At 33.9% G+C, this 20,331-nt stretch overlaps 2 protein-coding genes across 3 annotated transcripts in view; one reads left to right on the top strand and one right to left on the bottom strand.

The window, feature by feature from the left end:
• LOC113228067 overlaps nucleotides 1-15,374 on the bottom strand; it is a 67,085-nt gene extending 51,711 nt beyond the window's left edge. For both annotated transcript variants that reach the window (XM_026461207.1, XM_026461208.1), the window contains exons 1-2: nucleotides 15,216-15,374; nucleotides 279-491 (exon numbers count right to left, since the gene is read on the bottom strand). In XM_026461207.1, the coding sequence (XP_026316992.1) occupies nucleotides 279-491; nucleotides 15,216-15,311 (309 nt within the window). In that variant the 5' untranslated portion in view covers nucleotides 15,312-15,374. The remainder of the gene's footprint in view (nucleotides 1-278; nucleotides 492-15,215) is intronic.
• Nucleotides 15,375-17,548: 2,174 nt separating this feature from the next.
• LOC113227936 (probable prefoldin subunit 4) lies at nucleotides 17,549-20,317 on the top strand. Its single transcript, XM_026461039.1, has 3 exons — nucleotides 17,549-17,716; nucleotides 17,816-18,037; nucleotides 19,481-20,317. Exons 1-3 carry the CDS (start codon nucleotides 17,684-17,686, stop codon nucleotides 19,631-19,633), a joined length of 408 nt encoding a protein of 135 aa, XP_026316824.1. The 5' UTR covers nucleotides 17,549-17,683; the 3' UTR covers nucleotides 19,634-20,317.
• Nucleotides 20,318-20,331: the final 14 nt, after the last annotated feature.

Genomic DNA, 20,331 nt, shown 5'->3' with positions numbered 1-20,331 from the left:
TTTGCAATTGTTATCCATGATAAATAATTACTATGGTTAACTATGTAAATAATTATGATATATTATTATTAATAGTTAATAATAGATTCTACAGATAATCACGAAAACGGTCTAGTTATATCTGTTGAGCATGTACGCTTGGAAATATGAATACATAATATTCATTATATAATAAGGCTGTAACTGTAACTTCGATAATCATGCTTTCTATTTATGGAAATGTGACAATTTTTTGCTTACTCCGGTAAGCTGAATGTTAATTTATTACTATTACTCACCGCTAATAATCCATCGTTGCCATAAGCTCTGCTCTCAAGAGCGAGCTCCTTATCAAGCATGGCGTCGAGTTGTTCGAGTTGGTGACATGAGGCGCGTGCCGCAACCCAGCTGGAAGCCAGGATAAATGCGCCCAGAATAAACGAGGAAGCCACCACCGTCAGCGCGGCAATCTTTGCGATCTGAACTGCCGACGAAACCCGCTGTCTGTACGCCTGTGTGAATAAGAACATAGATATATCGAGATGTCAGTGTCTAACAAATACTTCTTAACATAAACTGGACGACGACCTCGATGGTTAAGTGGCTAACATTGTGGGTGCTATATTAGAAGATCCCGAGTTTCATTCCAGGTAGGACCAATTTGAGAAACGAACATATCTAAATTGATCCTCTCTGGGTATTTTGGGTATAGTTCCGAATTTAATTTCATTAGGCTCTAGTTCTTATGCTACTGGAAATTTCCTTGTGGTTATAAAAACTTTATAAAATTAGTTTACAAAATTTGTGCGCAAATTAAGGGTATTTAAAAGATATTATCTTATTCTCTCTATTCTATCAATCAGATAGAAGAAACAGATAGAATTAACTCCCTGTAATCTAATAGGAACTGCAAAGTCCGTCCGTTTCAATTCTCTCGCTATTGCTTAGATAACCAGTCATAGTCCAGATCCAACCAACCTAATCGATTGTTAAGAAATTATTTATAATCCATTAGTTTCCGACCCTCAGTTTAAAATCGGAGCATTTCCAGTTAACGCAGTCATTACTGTAGAACACAATTTCCCGACTCATTTTACACTTTCTTCTTACAATTACACGAGGAACATTTTATGTTACGCAACGTGCATACTATTCAAAAGAAATAAATATTGTGTCTATATATAGTGTTGCTATACAACATATTGAACTTAACAATGTTGCCACCACTATCAAACCGAAATTATTGCTGTTACTAAGGAACCTTGTGTATCCATAACCATGCACCATAGTGCGAAAACTCCTTAGCGTGGTTGGGTTAATGGAACAGTGGTTTACTAACAACTTCTGAATTGGTTGCACGGACGCAGCGTTGCATAATAGCGCCTACCGCCGAAGTGCAAAGAGGCGGCAAAGTGAAGCGGGGGTACAGTGAAAGTCCAATGGTTGTCTTTGAGAAATCCATCATCTTGTGCGAAATGCTAAGCGGCATAATAGCAACTAAGTATAGCGCAAAAAATGCCTTGCTAGATTTGTAAATGATCTATTCTACTAAGCTGCCAGCTGTCCCCCCTAATGGGGACAAGTGGATTTTTTTTCCACTCTTCCCTACCACACTATCACTGGTTGGTAAAAGCGGAATTTGATATCCACTTTTCTGTACCAATAAAATCTCTTGACGTGTGCAGTACAGTTTCGACAAAAATGTCTAATTATAATATTCACAGTAATATCTTACTATACACGCACTTTCTTCAAACATTTCTTCGCGTTTTAACCATTCGATGGCAAAAGATCTATCTAATTCATCAGGAAAAGGGTTAAAATCAGAAACAAGTGTTACGGGTCAAATTGACAAATCGTAAAAGGAACTATTTTTAATTAGGTCACTATTCTTGAAAAGCAGCGAATTGAAGATAAAGAACTGGAATTTTAAGTTAGCGATTTCATAATAATTTTACTGTAAGTAGTGGACATTTACTATGTTCTATCGAATGTTGATAATTTAATATAATTCATTGTAGTAGAGCTCCTTGTGAAAGAATGAGTTCGTCCAGGGAAGTATTGCCACCTTACCTATTTCTACCGCCAAGCAGCAATGTCAGCATTACTGTGTTCCGGTTTTGAAGGGTAAGGTTGCTGGTGAAATCACGTTATTAATTAATTAAGGTCTTTGTGATGCCCTGTGAGCTGAAGCCTTGGATGGCACTGCAACTGCTATGGACAGGCGTGTCGCTTATCACCAAGCGCACGAGTTGTTGTCCCGTCACTTGGTATCATAAAGAAGATCAGTACAGAGCACTAAAGAAGCCGACCTCAAAAGTCATTGAACCCCTAGTTTGCTGGCCTTGGTGGAATATTTTGTTCAAATACAAATGGGACCACTACTGATAGGATTACCCTCTTTCCAACAAAAAAAGACACATCGAAATCGGTTCACAAATGAGTTACCGCGTAACATGCAAACAAAATAAAACATACAATCGAATTGGGACCGTCCTCCTTTTTTTGAAGTCAGTTAAAAAACGTTTTTTTGTATAATACCAAGTGACGGGACGAACCAGATTTAAGGGACACTGCTGCTGTACCCGTCACTCTGAGACGTGAGTTGACAAGTCCCTTATGCCTTTGATTTCATTAGCACCCTTACTATTCAAAACCCAAACACTGTAATGCACACATTACATATCGCACTGTTAATACAACAGTGTATTAGCTCAAAAAGTGTATTCTTTCAGAATCGATGAAAAACGAATACTTACCATTCTCACTATACTCACTTCCCGTGAAAAAATTTTGAAATATACGCATAGGTTAAAGTTTTTTTACAGACATGTAATCAATCTCCTACTTGCCAATTCGAAAATAAAAGAGAAAAAATAACTTCATATTTTGCGTAAGGACTGTTTTTCCCAGAACTAGCTCACAAAAAGTTTGACTCATGTTGAGTTAAGCGGAGATCTTTTAGTTGTTTATTATTATATATGAACGAGGGTCTTATTGACGTGTAGAGAATCTAATTTTACATTCAGCAATAGTATAATCTTGATTTTTTTTACATATTTGAATTGCAACACTATTGTAATAGCAGTGCGATATGTAAAGACAGTTTTTATTTTATGTCTGATATAATGTTATGTGATCAAAGGAGCGAAATACGTGCGTAATAATACATAATTACGTTTATCATCAGGTCAGCCGGCTTAGATTACCACTTTCATACCATTAAAGGAATTTCGTCGACTGACTAGTAATGACACATATATCTAGGGCTATCTAGGCACTACCTAGTTCAAATATGTAACAAATATAAGATAATGTAGCTAAAACAATGCTAACATAAACCTCTTGGTAAAGAAAAGGTAGTAATAAACGCTCCGAAAATAAATTAAAAATTAGCTTATTTAAAATATGAATATTACCTACTGCGTTATTTACTAAGCTACCGAAAACTTTTGTGCAAATATAAATACGGAAACAACCGAAATACAGGGAGTTCCGAATGATCTTGCTGACGTAATACTACTCTACAAACTTAATTTATATTTTACGGCAAACTATTGTTAGCCATTTTTGTCATAAATCACCAATTTTGCCACATGTAGTTTAATACTGTTCGAGGCCCTTGTTCACTTGTTTTCATTGTTTTTGTTTGCATTATTTAAAAAAAAAATAAGTTGCTGTTTTTAAATTCAACTTAATGTACAATTATGTTGTGTTTGCAAGCTGTGTTCACTCATAAGTAGTTATGCAATTTAGATAAGATCTCCAAATTTAATTTACAGTATATTACATTATAATAACTGTAAGTGAACCAATAAACTAATATATAGATATATGATCTTATATATTTCAAAAACTTTGTTGTTTCTTAAAGTGCTCTATCATATGACAACATGGACATAGATCGGCAACTTAGTATTTTTTCGGAAGCTTATTATATTATTCGGAAGTATAGTTTTTTTCCGCAAAATTGTGATTCGAACAAAGTTCTTCATTAATTTTATAGGTGCATGGACAAGAGCACGTCAAGCTTGACACTTAAAACTTAAATCCAACTCTATGCCGCTTACGTGCGTACGTACTTGACGTGCTCTTGACTGTACATTCTGTGTTTATTGTTCAGTAACTCATTACAACGCAGTTTAGTTAGTTTTACAATTGGCCTTAGTTCGTCGCAATGTCATTTGTTTTTCGGAACCTTTGTTATTTCCCATGAAGAAACACACAAAAAAATCTAACTATTCTCGTGACGAAATAATTTTATTTGTACTCGACGCAGATGGGGTGAATCCCTAAACCTATGTATATTCTTTTTTTTAAAGCCTCTTAATGCCTATTTATTTACGTTCAGTATGTCGTCTGGCTGTAATTTCTGTCATTTTTGTTGTAAGTAAGTAAAAAACTTCAATACGGACACTGCTTAGAGCATATAGGACTGGAGGCGCCATCGATAGGCAATCCCCTCTATCAAGGTATAGCACAAAACAACTATCGCACAATAAACAGTACTTTCAAATAGATGTTTTTTCATTTCGATTATCGAATACACCGCGTCAAGTACTCCACGAAACATGTCGTCTTGTGCTATACAAACTCGCAAAAATCTCTGCTTATCCAGTCTAGCCAAGGGTGGAATTACATTCCATATATTAGCCTATTTTTTACATCAAATGCTCATTTTCTATTTTATGACATTCTTTTCACAATGATTTTTTATTTTGATTCAATTTATCGATCACGTAAAAATATTTGAAAACATTCGAAGATTTGACATAAGCATGCCTATGAAGTTCCCTATTTACTAACAGGCAACTATAGACACAAAATGCAGTACTTCATGGACGCTGTTTTTTCGTTATAGAGAAGCGACGCGCTCTTTTAGTTCCTATTTTTATTATTATGTAACGCAGATTGTGTAACGAAGTTTATTCAAATTTATTCCTCTGTCGTATTGTATATTAAATAATAATGTAATAACTTATAAATAATGAAAAGAAATTGTAATTTTTTAATATAAATCATCATAAATCATGATGTAAGAAAAAAATAACAATAAAAAGTACATATACGAGTACATACATACAATACACATAAATTACAAAAGCAATAAAAAATAACCAAATAGCTAACTGTACTTATCCTACACAAGACATGCGCAAAAGACACAAAGGGACCCGTGTCGTCAATTTCAGTTTTCGAACCACAAGCGATTGAAATATTTAGATTTAGAACAAAGAAACTATAGAGTTAATTTAATGTTAATCTTATTTATTAAATGACTTTTTATTAAATGTTAGCAGTGAATAACTAACAAAATATTGTTGTATTCGTTTGCCCGAATTTTTGTAATCAGAATGTACTTTTTTAGGTTATTTTAGGAATATTACAAAACATACTAACTTAATCTTTTCTTTGTAATAAGCAACCAAAATACCCTGAAAACATAACGGTTTTGTTATAAATCGGTTTTCGAGATTATGAAACTTTGAGTTTACGTCTAATTGGAATCTTGAAATTCGAAACATCGATACATTTCTTAAAGCACGTCATAACAACCAACAGAGAGACACAGTTATTTTCACATTTACAATATTTCTATGTACCTATATATCTGCACAACTCTTATTACTTGAAGTGAATTCATACAAAATTCAACATAATACTATAAAATTAATTAATATTGACATTAAGAGTAGCTCAATCACTCTTCTGTTCAAGTAATTTTCACTAGAAGCTAAATATGGTGCATTTCCAGTAGAAGCTGAATATGGATAAAATTTGGGCCTTTAAATTGTGGCAAACAAAATTAAGCAATACTGCAATGACTTTACAGTTTAAATTAAATGTTTTAGTTTTTTAAGTATTTCTATACATGTCACTACGTTTGTAGAGGTTAACTCCGGCCATGCTTGTCATTGGCTCCAACGCTGACCGCGAAAGCCATAAACTGAAAAAAAAACACCGGAAATTTTTTCGCGGTTTTTGGATTAGACTTTGGATTGTATTTATTGTCATCCATTTATTGGTAAGTCAATGGGTAATCTCCTATGGCAAATACAAGTAAAACAATACCACTGTTACACTACACACAAAATTGGAAAAAGAAATTCACTACGTCCAGTCTAGCCAAGGGTGGAATTACATTTTTCGTATACATGATTAACCTGTACGTAATACATATCGATACCGTCACGTCGATAATTTTTATAGGCCTATTCTGTGCACGGACATGACATGAATGTGTGTTTTATCTGTGTATTTGTAAAAATAAGCTAGTGTTGTAGACTTTTGGTTGTGTGAGACCATAGTAACACAATTCAATTTTGCATTTAGGTGCACCTGTTTGCTTGTAGTAAAAATCCCCGCCCCTCAAAAAGTGGCAGAAAATTTTGTTCAAGAAATGACGCTAATAGCACCTCCCGTCCTAAATGCTCTAAGGGACACTGGCCCAAGCCTAGTGGCCGCCATTAAGGAAAAAGTAAGTACCATCGTACTCAATTTTTGAAACGCGAACATTATTTTAATCATCATGCCCTCTAGTTTTATCAAATTAAAAAGCTGCATGGACCTCGACTATTCAAAAAATTACTAATAGGCAATGTGCCAGACAACCACACTAATTGCGTGGTCATGATATAATGATAATGAGTACCAGAGCAAGGGAATTCACTCTTGGGCACTTACTGGAACACCCAGACCCTGAACCAATTTAGAAACAAATAATTTCCCAATTTGGTCCTACCAGGAATCGGACCCGGGACCTCCTCATCCAGCGCCCACAGTATAAACCATAGTTTTCCAAAATATCCCAGTTCCCAGTGGGCGCTTAAGAGTCCTTGGGGGTAGGGGCTTCGGAAGCAATTGGGGGCGTTGACACTACCGCAATTAAAAAAACCTGAATTTAAACTACATTACAAATATATAATGTTTTTTTAACTTGTGATTTTTTTGTGATAAGTTAATATAAAAAATACGTGTTTTCAATCATTTTTTGTGGTGATGGGCGTTGAAATTTATTTATCTTGCGTAAGTGGCCGGCGAGTCAAAATGTTGGGTACCTGTGGCATAAACCGTTGTGCCACTGAGGTCGTAAATACATAGTATAGGTATAACAAAATATGACTGTTATTTAGTTTTGTATATTCCTCGTTGTTATGGAATAAATACAACATGAGACCTTTTTATTTGACTGTTTCAACAAACCAAAACTGACTTTTTCTATTTACCGCTGTGTTCAAATCTTTCATGTTCTATGGTGGACTATTGCTACCTTAGGATCTAAGTCACGTTCCATGACGGACCATTGTTATCTTAGGATCTAAACAAGCCAAGTCAAGGTGGAATGAAAATTTTAACTAACGTGAAAGAGAAGTGTTTATTTCGTAAAAATCGTACGGAATGCAAAATAGAAGCTCAATAAAATGCGTTAAAAAATACAAAACGCTATAATTGATTTATGCATAAATAATGAAAGTATAGTGTTTTATAAAAAAGCATTAAGCGTGTCGGTGTACAATTTCACCATCTACGATATGACTTCAAAAGACTGTGTGATTTTGTGACGTAAGATTTGGCACAAAGAAGATAGTAAAATCTATACTGTACTCTATCATTTTCTACAGAATAGTGGCAGCAAGGATATCAAGAATAATAAGATGTACGTGATGGCATCAACGAAAGAATTATCCGTTTCTCGGTGTCAAGCCACATCCAAAACGAGGGAGATTAAGAAAAGCGGTGACATTTTTAATAATACCTACGTATGTCTAAACTAGCACAAACAAACACGTCGAATAGTACCTAATAATGACGTACTAGATGACCACACCTATTACCTGATGTCAAAGTAAGGAATTTCCTGTACTATGAGTATCACAGAAACAGAATTCACTCCGAGGCACTATCCAGAACACCTAAACCAGAACCAACACAGAAAGTTTCCCCAAATTGTCCTATCTCCTCATCCGGCAACCGCAGTGTAAACCATGGGGCAACGAGGTCATCAATAGTGTCGTAAGACTTCAATATTCAGACAAAATTGGTGAAATTACAAGCACATGGGACTTCTCAGCTTAAGTCTCAGGATGATGGGCGCGGTGCCCCTCCGATTTAAAGCTCTGAGTAGCATTGCGACTGCTATGCTACTATGGACAGGCGTGTCACTGACCACCAGGCGCACGACTTGCACGGCCCGTCCCTTGGTGTCATAAAAAATAAAACACAATTTTTTCATTCATTTCAGTCATTTTGATGTTATTGTTAATAAACAGATTTCATTTCTTTTCGCAGTGTGATTTTGATCATTAGTCACCCATAAAAAAATATTTTTCTTTAACAAACTCTAAATCTTAATTATATATGTGTTTTATTTCATTAATAAAGTTAAATATTAAATATGTTCAATTTGTTTTTAAGGTAAAAATCTAAATTTTCTTCTTTATTACCTAGTTCACATAGTGTTCATTTCTGAAGATGTTGAGATTGTAATATCACATTTTTTTGTCTATGCTATCATTTGTCTCAAGGTAGTTTTTATCAATATCAAATCTCTAGTAGGTATGCTATTTAATAGTACATTTTTTCATTACTAATTATTTGACAATTTTGAATTATCATTCGATAATTAAAAACAATCTAGGTCTAAAATCATATTACCCTTTGGGAATAATCTCAAAAATGCATTGCTTTATAGCTACATACCTGTAGTACCTACTAGCACGCCAAATTTAACACGATTTAGTGCAATACCTTTCAATCTAGAGAGATTTACGTGACCAAAGTAGAGATTTTAAAGAAAAAATTACATTAAACTACTGATTTTCGCAGATTGACATATATTCTGCGAAAATAATTAAATAAGCGTTTAAATTAATCCTCTCAAATTTTAAAGGGTTAATTTTAAATTAATCCTTTCATATAATAAATCAAGGACTTTTCAAAGTCTATGATCCAAAAAAACATTAGTGCACAAGCATATATACTTTTTGATACATTTTGCAAATTTTATTCCTTTTGAATTTGTATTCGTTTTGACATTTTGTTTTTGATACTCATTTGTTGTCATACAAATCGTTACAATATACGTTCACAAAAATCCCACAGGTTAAATTTCTTCCCTTTCTCCCATTCAAAACCACCTGGCAAGCGTCTAAGCCAACAACATTTTTGGTCCACTATGAATTGACCATACTTTTAATTTAATATTACATTCGAAGAGAGGCTTTAGTTGACCTACTTTACTAAAAGGTAACAGTTAAGGACCATCCACACACGTCAAGGCCGTGCCCGAGACGTGGCGCCGGGGCGTGCTAGTTTGTATGAACTGCGGGCCCGTCCCGGCCCCGGCCCGGACACAGACATGTGTGAACGAGTTCATACAAAATATACGCAATGATATTTTTTTGAGCCCCTGACGGAGCACGGCCCGTCCACGTCCCGGGCACGGTCCGGATATGTTTGGATAGACCATAACTTTACAGATAACGAAAGTATTATAAATAAAGTAATAAAACCGTGTTTTAATTGAATAAAAACAAATTGATGTTTATTTTTAACAAGGTAAGTACAAAATTTTGTACGCAAAGCAGTTGTTCGAACTAGGTACTTAACGCATTTTTAAAATGTCATATATAATATACGGAACCGTGTAACGTTAAAATTTTTAATATATCAAGTTTTATTTTTTAACGGTTATTGAAGTCGTTTTACTCTTTAGGTAACGTGCTTTCGACATCAGTTTAAAGGTGTTTAATATCTCGTATATTTACGGAATAATCGCTTGGGCACACTTAACGATTACACCCTGTATAAAAAGTAACTCAGAGTGCACAACAATTGAAGCTTCACTTATTATACTTATGAATATAACTTCTTGATAGAATGAGTTTGTCTCGACGTACCAGTCCACTACACCAATTACCTGGTCTCAAACTCGAAAATTCCCTACATTATATTACGAGTACCAGAGTAACGGATTTCTAACTTGAACGACCTTCAAGCCCGACTCTTCACCCAGCAAACACAATGTAAATCGCTAGGCCACTGAGGTACTGGAACTATACATAAAAGGTATACTTAGTAAATTTTATGTATACATATCGCTGCTTTCAACAATAGTAACTCAAGCCATAATATTTAGTCTTTGTAACACAGCTGCATTTACAATGTGCAAAATTTTATTGTGAATAAAACCGCTTTTTATTTATTAAAATAAACATATAACAAGATGGACCATATGAATCGTGAAAAGTGAATATGGCAAGTGTCGGCTTTGTAAGTTAAATGTGATTCAGTTGTTTTCAAATCATTTTCCTGATGTATTAGGTTGATTTTGAGTTACGCCTCTATTCTAGAAAGCCATCGATTTATACACCAAATGTCAATTTCTGGTAAGAATGTGTAGCATATTTTCCCACTACGAAAGTAACTAGATACTTAGTTCATTCATTACTAAAAAATTCTTGGCAAATACTCAGGCGTCGTCGTGTTGATAACGATTTCTAATTAGAATCTGTTTACAAAACTCAATAATTTAACTTGGACGTGTGTCCGATTTCAACACTTAAATACGCGCACCGCTTTGTCGTATAGGAAAATATTATGACCTCAGTTTCTCGTAAAGGCCATGTGATACTTCTCATACAGATCCATGGTAATTTTGAATATGGCGCCTCAGATTTGAGAATGAGAGAGAAGGCTCAGAAGTAGGTAATTATAAGTGAACTTTTGACCCTGTGTCCTTTTAAATGTAAGTAAAATCATAATCATTGTATTGTAAATAAAACCTATTCAAGTTTATCTACGTGAATTGCAGACTGAAAAGTTGCCTCACACCAGTAGATCTATCGTATGAGGCTCCCAAAAAAAACATGTAAAACATAAAGGTATAATACCCAATACATAAAGGTTTCTGTTTTGATACTTTTGCCGATTATACTTAATTATATGGAACACAGAAGATTACTTTGTTTGTTCTTTTTTAATGTTTTAAAAATAAATTATCAAATTGTCATGCATGCCGCGTAGCTAGCAACCACAGAATTTGTGAATAACCGCTTTGTTTACAAAATGTAAGTAGTAGGTAGCTCACGCACCATATACTTGTCATGTGGAAGTAACAACGCGACATTTAAGTATTACACACATGGTAACTTCGAACAATACAAAGAGTAATCCAATCGAGAGTTGCAACAAATAGGATCACGATTTCGATTCTTCAAATCGTGTGAAATAAATGAACAATGGATTAAAGTTTAGTAACGCATATTTGATACAATAACTTTATAACACTATCGTATTGTCACTTTGCTATACAAACATATATATAACATCTAGTATATAACCAGTTATAGAAATAAATGATTCACGCACTGATTTTTTATATACTTTTTATAGATAATTGTAGCGTTTTGCTATTGGCTGTTTTGCTTTGATAGCTACTTGGTGTTTTGTAACAAATTAATAAGCTGTAAGTACATTTACTTTGGCCTTGCTCAGTCGTTGTTAACACTTAACCTTTAACCCATTGATTCAGTCCGCCATAATATTTTTTCAGAAGAGTAGTTCCCCGTTCAGCAGCCGTTGACAAGTAGGGCTACTCACCCATTCACAGGAGTGACGTAAGAGGAGTTCGATTATGGTCAGGGGACAAGGTATTGTCGTTGTTAGAGATAACTTTAGTTATAATCATTCGAAGGAGTGATCGAGGCTTAGGTAATCCCCCTTTTTCTAAAAGTTGATATTTGTGGTTGGTGATATTTAAAAACGTCTTAAGAAGACAGGTTAGACGGGTTTTATAGGCAAAAAATTAAGTAACTAACGTGTATTTATTCATATCTGTATCATCACACTTTAAATAAGATTTTAACGATTGTACTCGTATATGCAAATCATCAAATTTGGTTCTTGTCACAAGGTAGTACGCTTTAATTATACTACGTATAATTCGCCTATAGTTACATAAGTCAACGTATTTTTCAATAGCATCATTTACCGTGACATCGTCACTTGTTGCTTGGTTGTGAAGTTTTTAAGTAAACAGCTATAATATTTTTCTGCAGGTAGTTGGTGGACATTTCTAGTACCTCTGGCTATTACCTACAGTCAGTAGTCGGCTGGGACGTGACGCAAGTGCTATTGTGTCCATTTAGTTAAGTGACCAATAACGATTTCACTCAGTTCACTACGTGTGACTCGGTGTTATCATTATAAAGTCCACTACTCCAACTTCTACTTTGTTATTTTTCTTTTATTAAACTAGCTACTATTAATTAACCACTATATTCAAGTCTTATGTGCATAGATAAGTCACATTCGCGATGTCTAAAATTAAATGTACGGTATTACAAACACGAAATGTTTATTGTTTCTGTTTCTATATGTGTATATATATTGTCACCTACATTAATAAGCAGAAATTGTTACCAAACAATAAGGTCTCTTATTGAATCATAATTTTTTTGTTTATTGTCGTCATTGTCTAATTGTCTATTGGATATCGAATGCTTGTCCTTTGTGTACAATAAATATTTGTAGTCTATCTATTATTCGTAATGCCTTTATTTGTCAAAACAATGCATAAAACAAAAAATATCAATGATATAATTCGATATTTGTAAATATAAGTATTTTAGAAATAAAACAGATGTGATCATTTGTTAACAGCATCTTACCCTTGAAAATGAGTGAATTAGCAATAAAATATTACGGGGTTAGCAAATGCATACACATAAAGGTAGATTTGTATATGAATTAGCGTGATAAGTGCTAGTGGTTATGATAATAAATGACCAGGAACAATAGAACAATGAAAATCCCACGGACTGTTGAGACAAGTACCTACGCATCTCCTTTGTTCTAGGAAAAAACCCTACTTATTTTAATGTTCAACGTAAACATTATTTCCTTATAGCACTTTTTTAGTGTAAGCTATCTTTTTCATTTGTACACCTGTATGAGAAATGTGAAAGACTAGCTAAGGAAAATGGGGAACAGATGAGGAATACTCAAGAGAAATCAGCCTGGATGACTTTGAAAATGAAGAAAGCGATTCATAGTTTTAACCTAATAATCAAAAATGAATAGAGAACATTAAAGAAGAAACAGAGAACATGTTAAAGTTCTATTGTATAATATTCAATGTATATAGTTATGTTATGGATAATCATCAATTTAAGGAAATCTTTAATTACAATCTAGCGTATCAATCACAACACCTAACTACTTAAATATATAATTTAAATAAGCTAATTACTAAATTCATGTATTATGTACCTAAATATTTAGTACTGTAACACAATAACTTTAGCAACATTAGTTAGAACAGTACCGATGTTTACCACTAGATGGCATTGGCATAGAAAACGCAACTTCTGAATCTCGACGTTAAGATTTTCCCTAATTTAACGACCTGTGACTAGTACTTTGTATGAAATTGATCTGATTTATTATTGTACTTATCTAAGTTATTATTGACCGATTCAACGATTGCATTTCTACGGTTATCCTCATTACTGAGGAAGCGTTTCGAACTCGCGCCCATCTTTCGGGACAAGTTACAACAACACCTCAGAGCACCCATGTCTTTTTGTAAGATTCGCACCCACCGGGATTTGTCGCGGTCTCGCATCCAACGGGACGTATCCCTTTTGTTGGACACACTTGTATTGTAAGCTTCTGTACAATAAATCAACTTATCTTCACCGGAGTAAGCCGTGTGGTTCCTGGACGTAGTAAGAGGGCACCAGGTAGCTGAGCCAACCTCTACCACACTCTACACCCCCTCTTACTACAGTACAAAATATACCACTATAGAAATTGAAAATTGTATAATACATTCACATGGTCTCAAAGTCGATGTTTATAGACTGAAAAAAAATAGTCCACCATTGGGCAAAGGGTCTAGCTAGTCGGTACATCTATAATCAGAATATAACCCAGTTCTATTCACTAAGTAGCTCTGAAGATTGTCGTACTCCACAAGCCAGGTAATTGAATGGTAAATAAATAAACCAACCGTTGTTAAGGACATTACATCTACTTAAGAGTTCTACAAAAACCAGTTAGATATATTAAAACCAACAGACATCATGTTTTCCTCTACTTTTTTATGATCTTAGAAATTTGTATACACGATTTTTTGCACAAATTTTTAAGAATTATTTTTTTTCAATGTAGATAGAGTTATTATTCTAAAGAATGGAAATGAAGAGAAGATGAAAGTAAACCGTATTTTTCATACAGGTAACTATACATTAATGTTTACATAAGCAAAAACCCATATTACTATTTATTTTAAGCTCGTCCGAAACTGCCTGTATAAATACTATAGGAAAAAATAATTAACCTGGTAATCTGTAAACTTACGATGCGGTGTACCTACTGTATTAAATGTAATTGTAATTTTAAACGTTATTTCGCTACTTTACAAGGTCGCCGACAATAAGTAGATACGTGTCACGATTGAATGAACGATCTGGTAGGTACATTTATCAGCCTTGTAACATATTACTAAAACTAAAGTAATTACCACGTTCCTACCGAAACGAATACTATTATTTAATAATTAATTATTATAAATCTCTAATCATCTTTAAAATATTATAACATTATACAATATCACCTTTGTATTTAATAATAAAGTGACTACCTATAAGACTGTATCAGTAGTCTACCTTATGCTGCGACATGAACATATAGGTGATGATTGTGATAGAGAATTTAAAATCTATTTATTTGGACCGAGTTTTTTGCACTCACGTCTTGGCGAAACATGAAATCATGGTAAGTTTTAACCACAAAGCCGCGGGTTATACTTGTGTTTACAAACAGGCAGTTAAGCGACAGCGTTGCGCCGCTCGGCCGCAGCGGGGACAGCCTAAGAGAAAGGCACTTTCCCGCAGTCAAACGCACTTAGCCGTTTACTCAAATTCTTAGTTTTATTTTCACGACCACTACCACACTATCATTCAAACAATGCAAACTGTTTCCTATAACACGAAAACTTGACAAGAATATACTCAACTTTGTTACGCACAAAAAGAAGGCATACTAAACCGATAAATCCAATGCCAAGTATGAAACACAAATGTCGGAACGGTGTATGTAGTTAAGGTCAGTCTGTTCTTTGTCATATAAACAAATTATGCACTTCAGTTTCACGTAAAAACATACATGTAGGTGGTCCGTGTGTTCGTGTTTTATCTAACATTACAGTAAAATGAGTAACGGTGTCATACCGGTGGTGGTTCCGACGTGCTGTACACTTCGGATGGTGGGTACTCGGGTTTCATGGTGATGGTCGCCATGGAGTCCGGTTGGTGCTCCTTCTCCATCACAATTAATTCTTCACAAAATAAAAGTTAATGTTAAATCAGTGCAGCGCGCGCTTTGTTTGACGATCGAAGTAGAAGTGTGCGAGTGAATGGTAGCGCTAGCGCGGTAGTAGCATCGGTGGCGGACGGCGCGCGCGGCGGCGGTGGCGGCGGCGTAGGCGCAGCTGTGGTGGGGCCAAAGCGACCACGGCAGTCACTTGGATGTGGTTGAAGATGAGTGATTGTAGTATGTACTCTTAAAAGATGTCTAAAATTTCTACCTATGGTAACAAACATTCACCATGGCGTTAAAGTCAATAGACAGGTTTATACTTAAGGTAAATTTGACCAAATAACAAACCTAAATTCCTTTTCGTATCTCTTTACGCAATATTTAAGATTGTTTTAAAGACCTTTTCCCCAAAAATGTTTATAAAATAACATTGTTCCGTATGACAAGAACTACTGTGAAACAAAAACTCTAAAAAAACTAAAATTAAAACCATGGAAAATCCCCGACACATTATATGGTTGAGATCACTACTAGAATAAAGCAGATGATCCTTAAACACCTTGACATGCAACTGTGTGTGTTGACAAAGACTTAAAACTTATAACTCCCCTTTTTTTGTTAAAAAATAAGTTACCTATTTATTATAACAAATATCTATGAAATTGGACCGTTCAGCTCTTTCTGTTTACGTCTACCTAGGACACGGTTACAAATGATAGATGATTTCAAGTGTAATTTGTTTAGGTACCTATTGAAATAAAGCGTTTTTGATACCTAATTAAAAATTTTAACACTATTATATTGTGTATTAAAGGACTGATAAGAATAGAATAAGTATACAAAAGGCGACTAGATCCGTAGTGTGTGCTTACCCTGCCTAAAAACAGTACTTATAATTTAAAGGATGCGACAAGAAGGTCCATCAATATTTCATCAATCACACACACACACACACACACACACACATCAATATTTATTTTTTGCAATTTCATATCTCCATACAAAATGTGTGGTCGATCGGACATACTTTGTTCGGGAAATCAACTATGCTACATTTAGTATAAATAACCAACAGTTGAAATCCTAAGAATGATCTGTTACATTTGGTTACCTAACTAAGCTATTTAAATTTAAATAGCTCTTCAAAAGTTTCAAAATAGTGGCAGTTATTCACTATTACCCACTAGGTACTTTATAGTCGTCTGATGTTTCAAGTACACACAACATGCTAATTAATGTGTTGCCAAGGCATCAAAAATGAAAGACTAGTGTTTGTGTACTCTCAACTTTATAAACTTATCAAAGATTTAATTAAAACATAATTTTTACGAGAGATTCATTGGCGAATATGTAAGGTCTTTCTAATCTCGATTTATTATACAGTGTTTGTGATCGGAATTGTTATGTAAGATCGTACAGTGTATGGTTCGAACTGTAGCGGGCCAGCGGCAAAATACAAGGCAATCCTAAGACAATTTGCTTTGCTCGATTTGATATTAGTGTTGTACCAACATTGGCCCAATTTTCACATTTCTTACATCAATTTATACAGAAATGATTACAGTGTAATCGTAGGAATAACGTGACGATAAAGATTCTTGGTTCTATAGAATCCAAAATTACTCAAAAACTATAGGCATCTTTCTATGAAAATACAATTTTTTTTTTTTAATATCGAAATATTTAACTAAATAAGATTCACTTCATGGATTAAATGAAAATTATGTCAATTACCTTTAATAATTTATCGACATTTTATTATCTACCGACTTTTGTCACGTAGTTACGTGAAACATAAGCCGCATAAGCACTAGCTACGAGTGGACATAAAAATAAAGATAAAAAAATGGTGGGAATTCGAAGTAAAAGGAAGCTAAAAGATTTAAAATTTAAGACAACGTAGAATAAAAGGTAAATAGCATGGAAACATACAAGAAGATAATATACCTACTAAGCCGTGTTTAAAATGCAACTTCTTCTATTAGCAAATGAACAAAGTGATTTAAATGAAATTGAAAACATAAATAATAACTCCCGCCGCTTAAAATACTATTCAGACTATTTAAAAAACCCAAAGTTGTTTTTGCCATTCTAGAATGTTATTATTATTAAAAACACAATAGAAAACATATATGGAGGATCCCGAAAACTAAATGAAGGCCTGGCTCAAAAAACTTGTATCCTAGCCAAAAGCCTTAATAAAAAAAAATATTCTCAGTCTTGGCTGTATGTCGCATTAGTGCCTTTGCCTTCTCCAATGGAAAAAACAGTACCAAAAATATATACATTTAACCTATTATATTTATCTTGTACGGATTTCTCTTATTATTTTATTAACTATAATACACTTAGTTAATCATTTACAAATTAATAAAAGAGAATGGCCAGTTCCGGAAAAGGTACATTTCAACCGGTAAGTCGTTTTGCCATAGCATAGCACAGATAGGTTACACCTACTTAATTCCGCATATGTATCAGTTTTTGACTAGAATTTGGATATTTGGGTTTCCAGGACTCGGATGTTCACATTTCCTACGAAGATCAACAGAAAATAAACAAATTTGCTCGGTTGAACGCCAAAGTAGATGATCTTAAAGACGAGTTAAAAGTGAAACAGAACGATATGAAAAATCTAGAGGAAGCCGTAGAGGAACTGACCCTCGCAGACGACACTGAGAAGATACCTTACCTCGTTGGAGAAGTATTTATATCACTGAGTTTAGAAGATACTTTGGTAAGTACGCTGATGCTTATTTAACACTTCTGTTGTAATATTATTCATACATCATAATTATTTTACTCTAGCAATATTATTATGTCCTATACCAGTGTTGTGCAAATACGGCCTGCGAGCCAACTCCGGCTTGCCAACAGTAAAAGTGTATGGCCCTAGGATATACAGGGTATAAAATCATTCAGTGTGCCCAGGCGATTATTCCATAAATATAAGAGTAGAAAGTATGTTACCTAATGAGTAAATCGACATCAATAACTTTTTAAAATAAAACTAGAAATATCCAAAATTTTAACATTAAACACTACCATACATTTAATATGACATTCATAGGCAGGCTTTAGTTGACCATTTAAGAGGTAACAATAAGTTTACAGATAACAAAAGTGCTATAAATAAAGTAATAAAACTATCTTATAATTGAATAAAAATATAATGGCATAGTCAATTATTTGGTCAAGTGTGAGTTGTCCACAAAAATGGATAAAACATGAAATTTTTTTTATTGGTCATCAACTCTGAACTGAAGCTGAGTTGATGAGCAATAAAATTAAATTATATGTATAATAAATATTATAAAATACATTTTTATCATCCCCATACAATGAAAAAAATCAAGACAGCAGAAGTTGGTCAAATTTAATAAAAGTTTTCATACAAATCTCTTACATTTATGGAATACTCGCTTGGGCACATTTAACAATTACACCCTGTATATTTTGACATGAGGTTGTCAAAATATATTTTCTATATACTGGCGTACAATATTGACATGCAAAATATATGTTAACATACACACAAAATAACAACACCACACAGTAATCTAAAAACATTAAAAAGAATGCATTTTTCAATTCTGGCCTGCTGTTTTTTTGTTTTTTTTTTGTTCCTAATGAAAATAGTTATCCCACCCCTATCCCTGTATTATATTAGTTAAGTTTTTGTTCTCTACTAAAATCCACATTTCTACTTACCAAGATTGAGGTGGATATATTATAGACATTTTTAATTTCTTCAAGAAACAAGGCATTTACACCATAAAATTATTAAGACTAGGGCTTTTCATAATAACTAAGTGACTGGATGAACAAGTTGTGTGCCTTGTTGTAGGCGACATGCCTGTCCATACATAACAGTTGCAGTATCACTTGAGCTTTGCTTTGCTGGCAGAGGGGCACTGCCACTGCACCCGACACTGTGAGACATTAATTGGCAAGTCCCATGTGCCTGTAATTTCACCAGTAATGCTCATATTACTGCTTGGGCGGCAGAAATAAGTAAGGTGGCAGTACTTTCCTGGATGAACTCTTTCACAAGGAGCTCTACTGCTACTAAATCACTTATTGATTAAATGGATGATATTGAGCCTTTAAGGTGTGCCAAGAATGTTGGCATGAATATTGCTTGTGCTAGAATATTATAAACATTTACACTTACTTTCAGGTATCTTTGGATGAAGCAAAGTCAAAAAAGGAAGGTGAAATAAGTGAATTAGAAGCAAAGTGTGAAGACCTTAAATCTCAGATGAGCGAGCTGAAAGCACATCTCTATGGAAAATTTGGAAGCCATATTAATTTAGAAAATGAGGAGGACTGAAATAAAATAAAGGTGTAGCTTATTGAACAATTGGTTTATTATGTTAGCATTTTAATTTGAATAATAATTAACATATACTTTATATGGACAACAAATATGGCCGTGGGCCTTTCCAATTTTTCACATTCTGTACACTGTATGATATATATATAACATTTCTTAAGCAACTTGCCTATTTTGCAGATGTGCTACATACTAAATCATTAAACCACCTACAGTAATTTACAAACACACTACACAAATGTCAGTTTCGTAACTGCATATGTGCACAGTGTATGCAGTGCACTGCAACAGGCTGACAACTTTATACATTTTTCCAAGAAAAGTACAGATTTATGTTTTGCTTTAAGCCCAAAATACTGTTCTAGATTTATTGTCCTTTTAAAGACAAGTTTTTTTTTTTGTATACGCAAAACTTAATTGTACTAAAAATACTGTCAATGCCGGAACATTTATATTATAATTTTACTAAAGACCATAGTTTCATTGATGAAAACATATTTAGATGTAAAATAAAAAATACCCCGAAAATCCCTGAACACAAGCATAAAATTACAGAAAAATATATTAAGTACATAATTTTACAAAGATTTAAGAATACTTGATTTACAACATATAATGACATTACAACATTGAAGTACCCTGCTAATAAAGCTATTTAACAACACTGGAACTAATTACACTAATATTAAGCAAAC

The sequence above is a fragment of the Hyposmocoma kahamanoa genome, unplaced genomic scaffold (assembly GCF_003589595.1).
Source record: "Hyposmocoma kahamanoa isolate Upper Pololo Valley unplaced genomic scaffold, ASM358959v1 220, whole genome shotgun sequence".
NCBI lineage: Eukaryota > Metazoa > Arthropoda > Insecta > Lepidoptera > Cosmopterigidae > Hyposmocoma > Hyposmocoma kahamanoa.
The sequence above is the reverse complement of the archived record's forward strand: the minus strand, read 5'-3'. Positions and strand labels throughout refer to the sequence as shown.

Excerpts from the sequence above, each read along its gene's own strand:
- LOC113227936 (XM_026461039.1), top strand. The coding sequence starts at position 17,684 with ATGGCCAGTTCCGGAAAAGGTACATTTCAACCG. Across the intron at positions 17,717-17,815 it reads GAAAAGGTACATTTCAACCG|GACTCGGATGTTCACATTTC; the intron begins GTAAGTCGTTTT and ends TTGGGTTTCCAG. Across the intron at positions 18,038-19,480 it reads TGAGTTTAGAAGATACTTTG|GTATCTTTGGATGAAGCAAA; the intron begins GTAAGTACGCTG and ends ACTTACTTTCAG.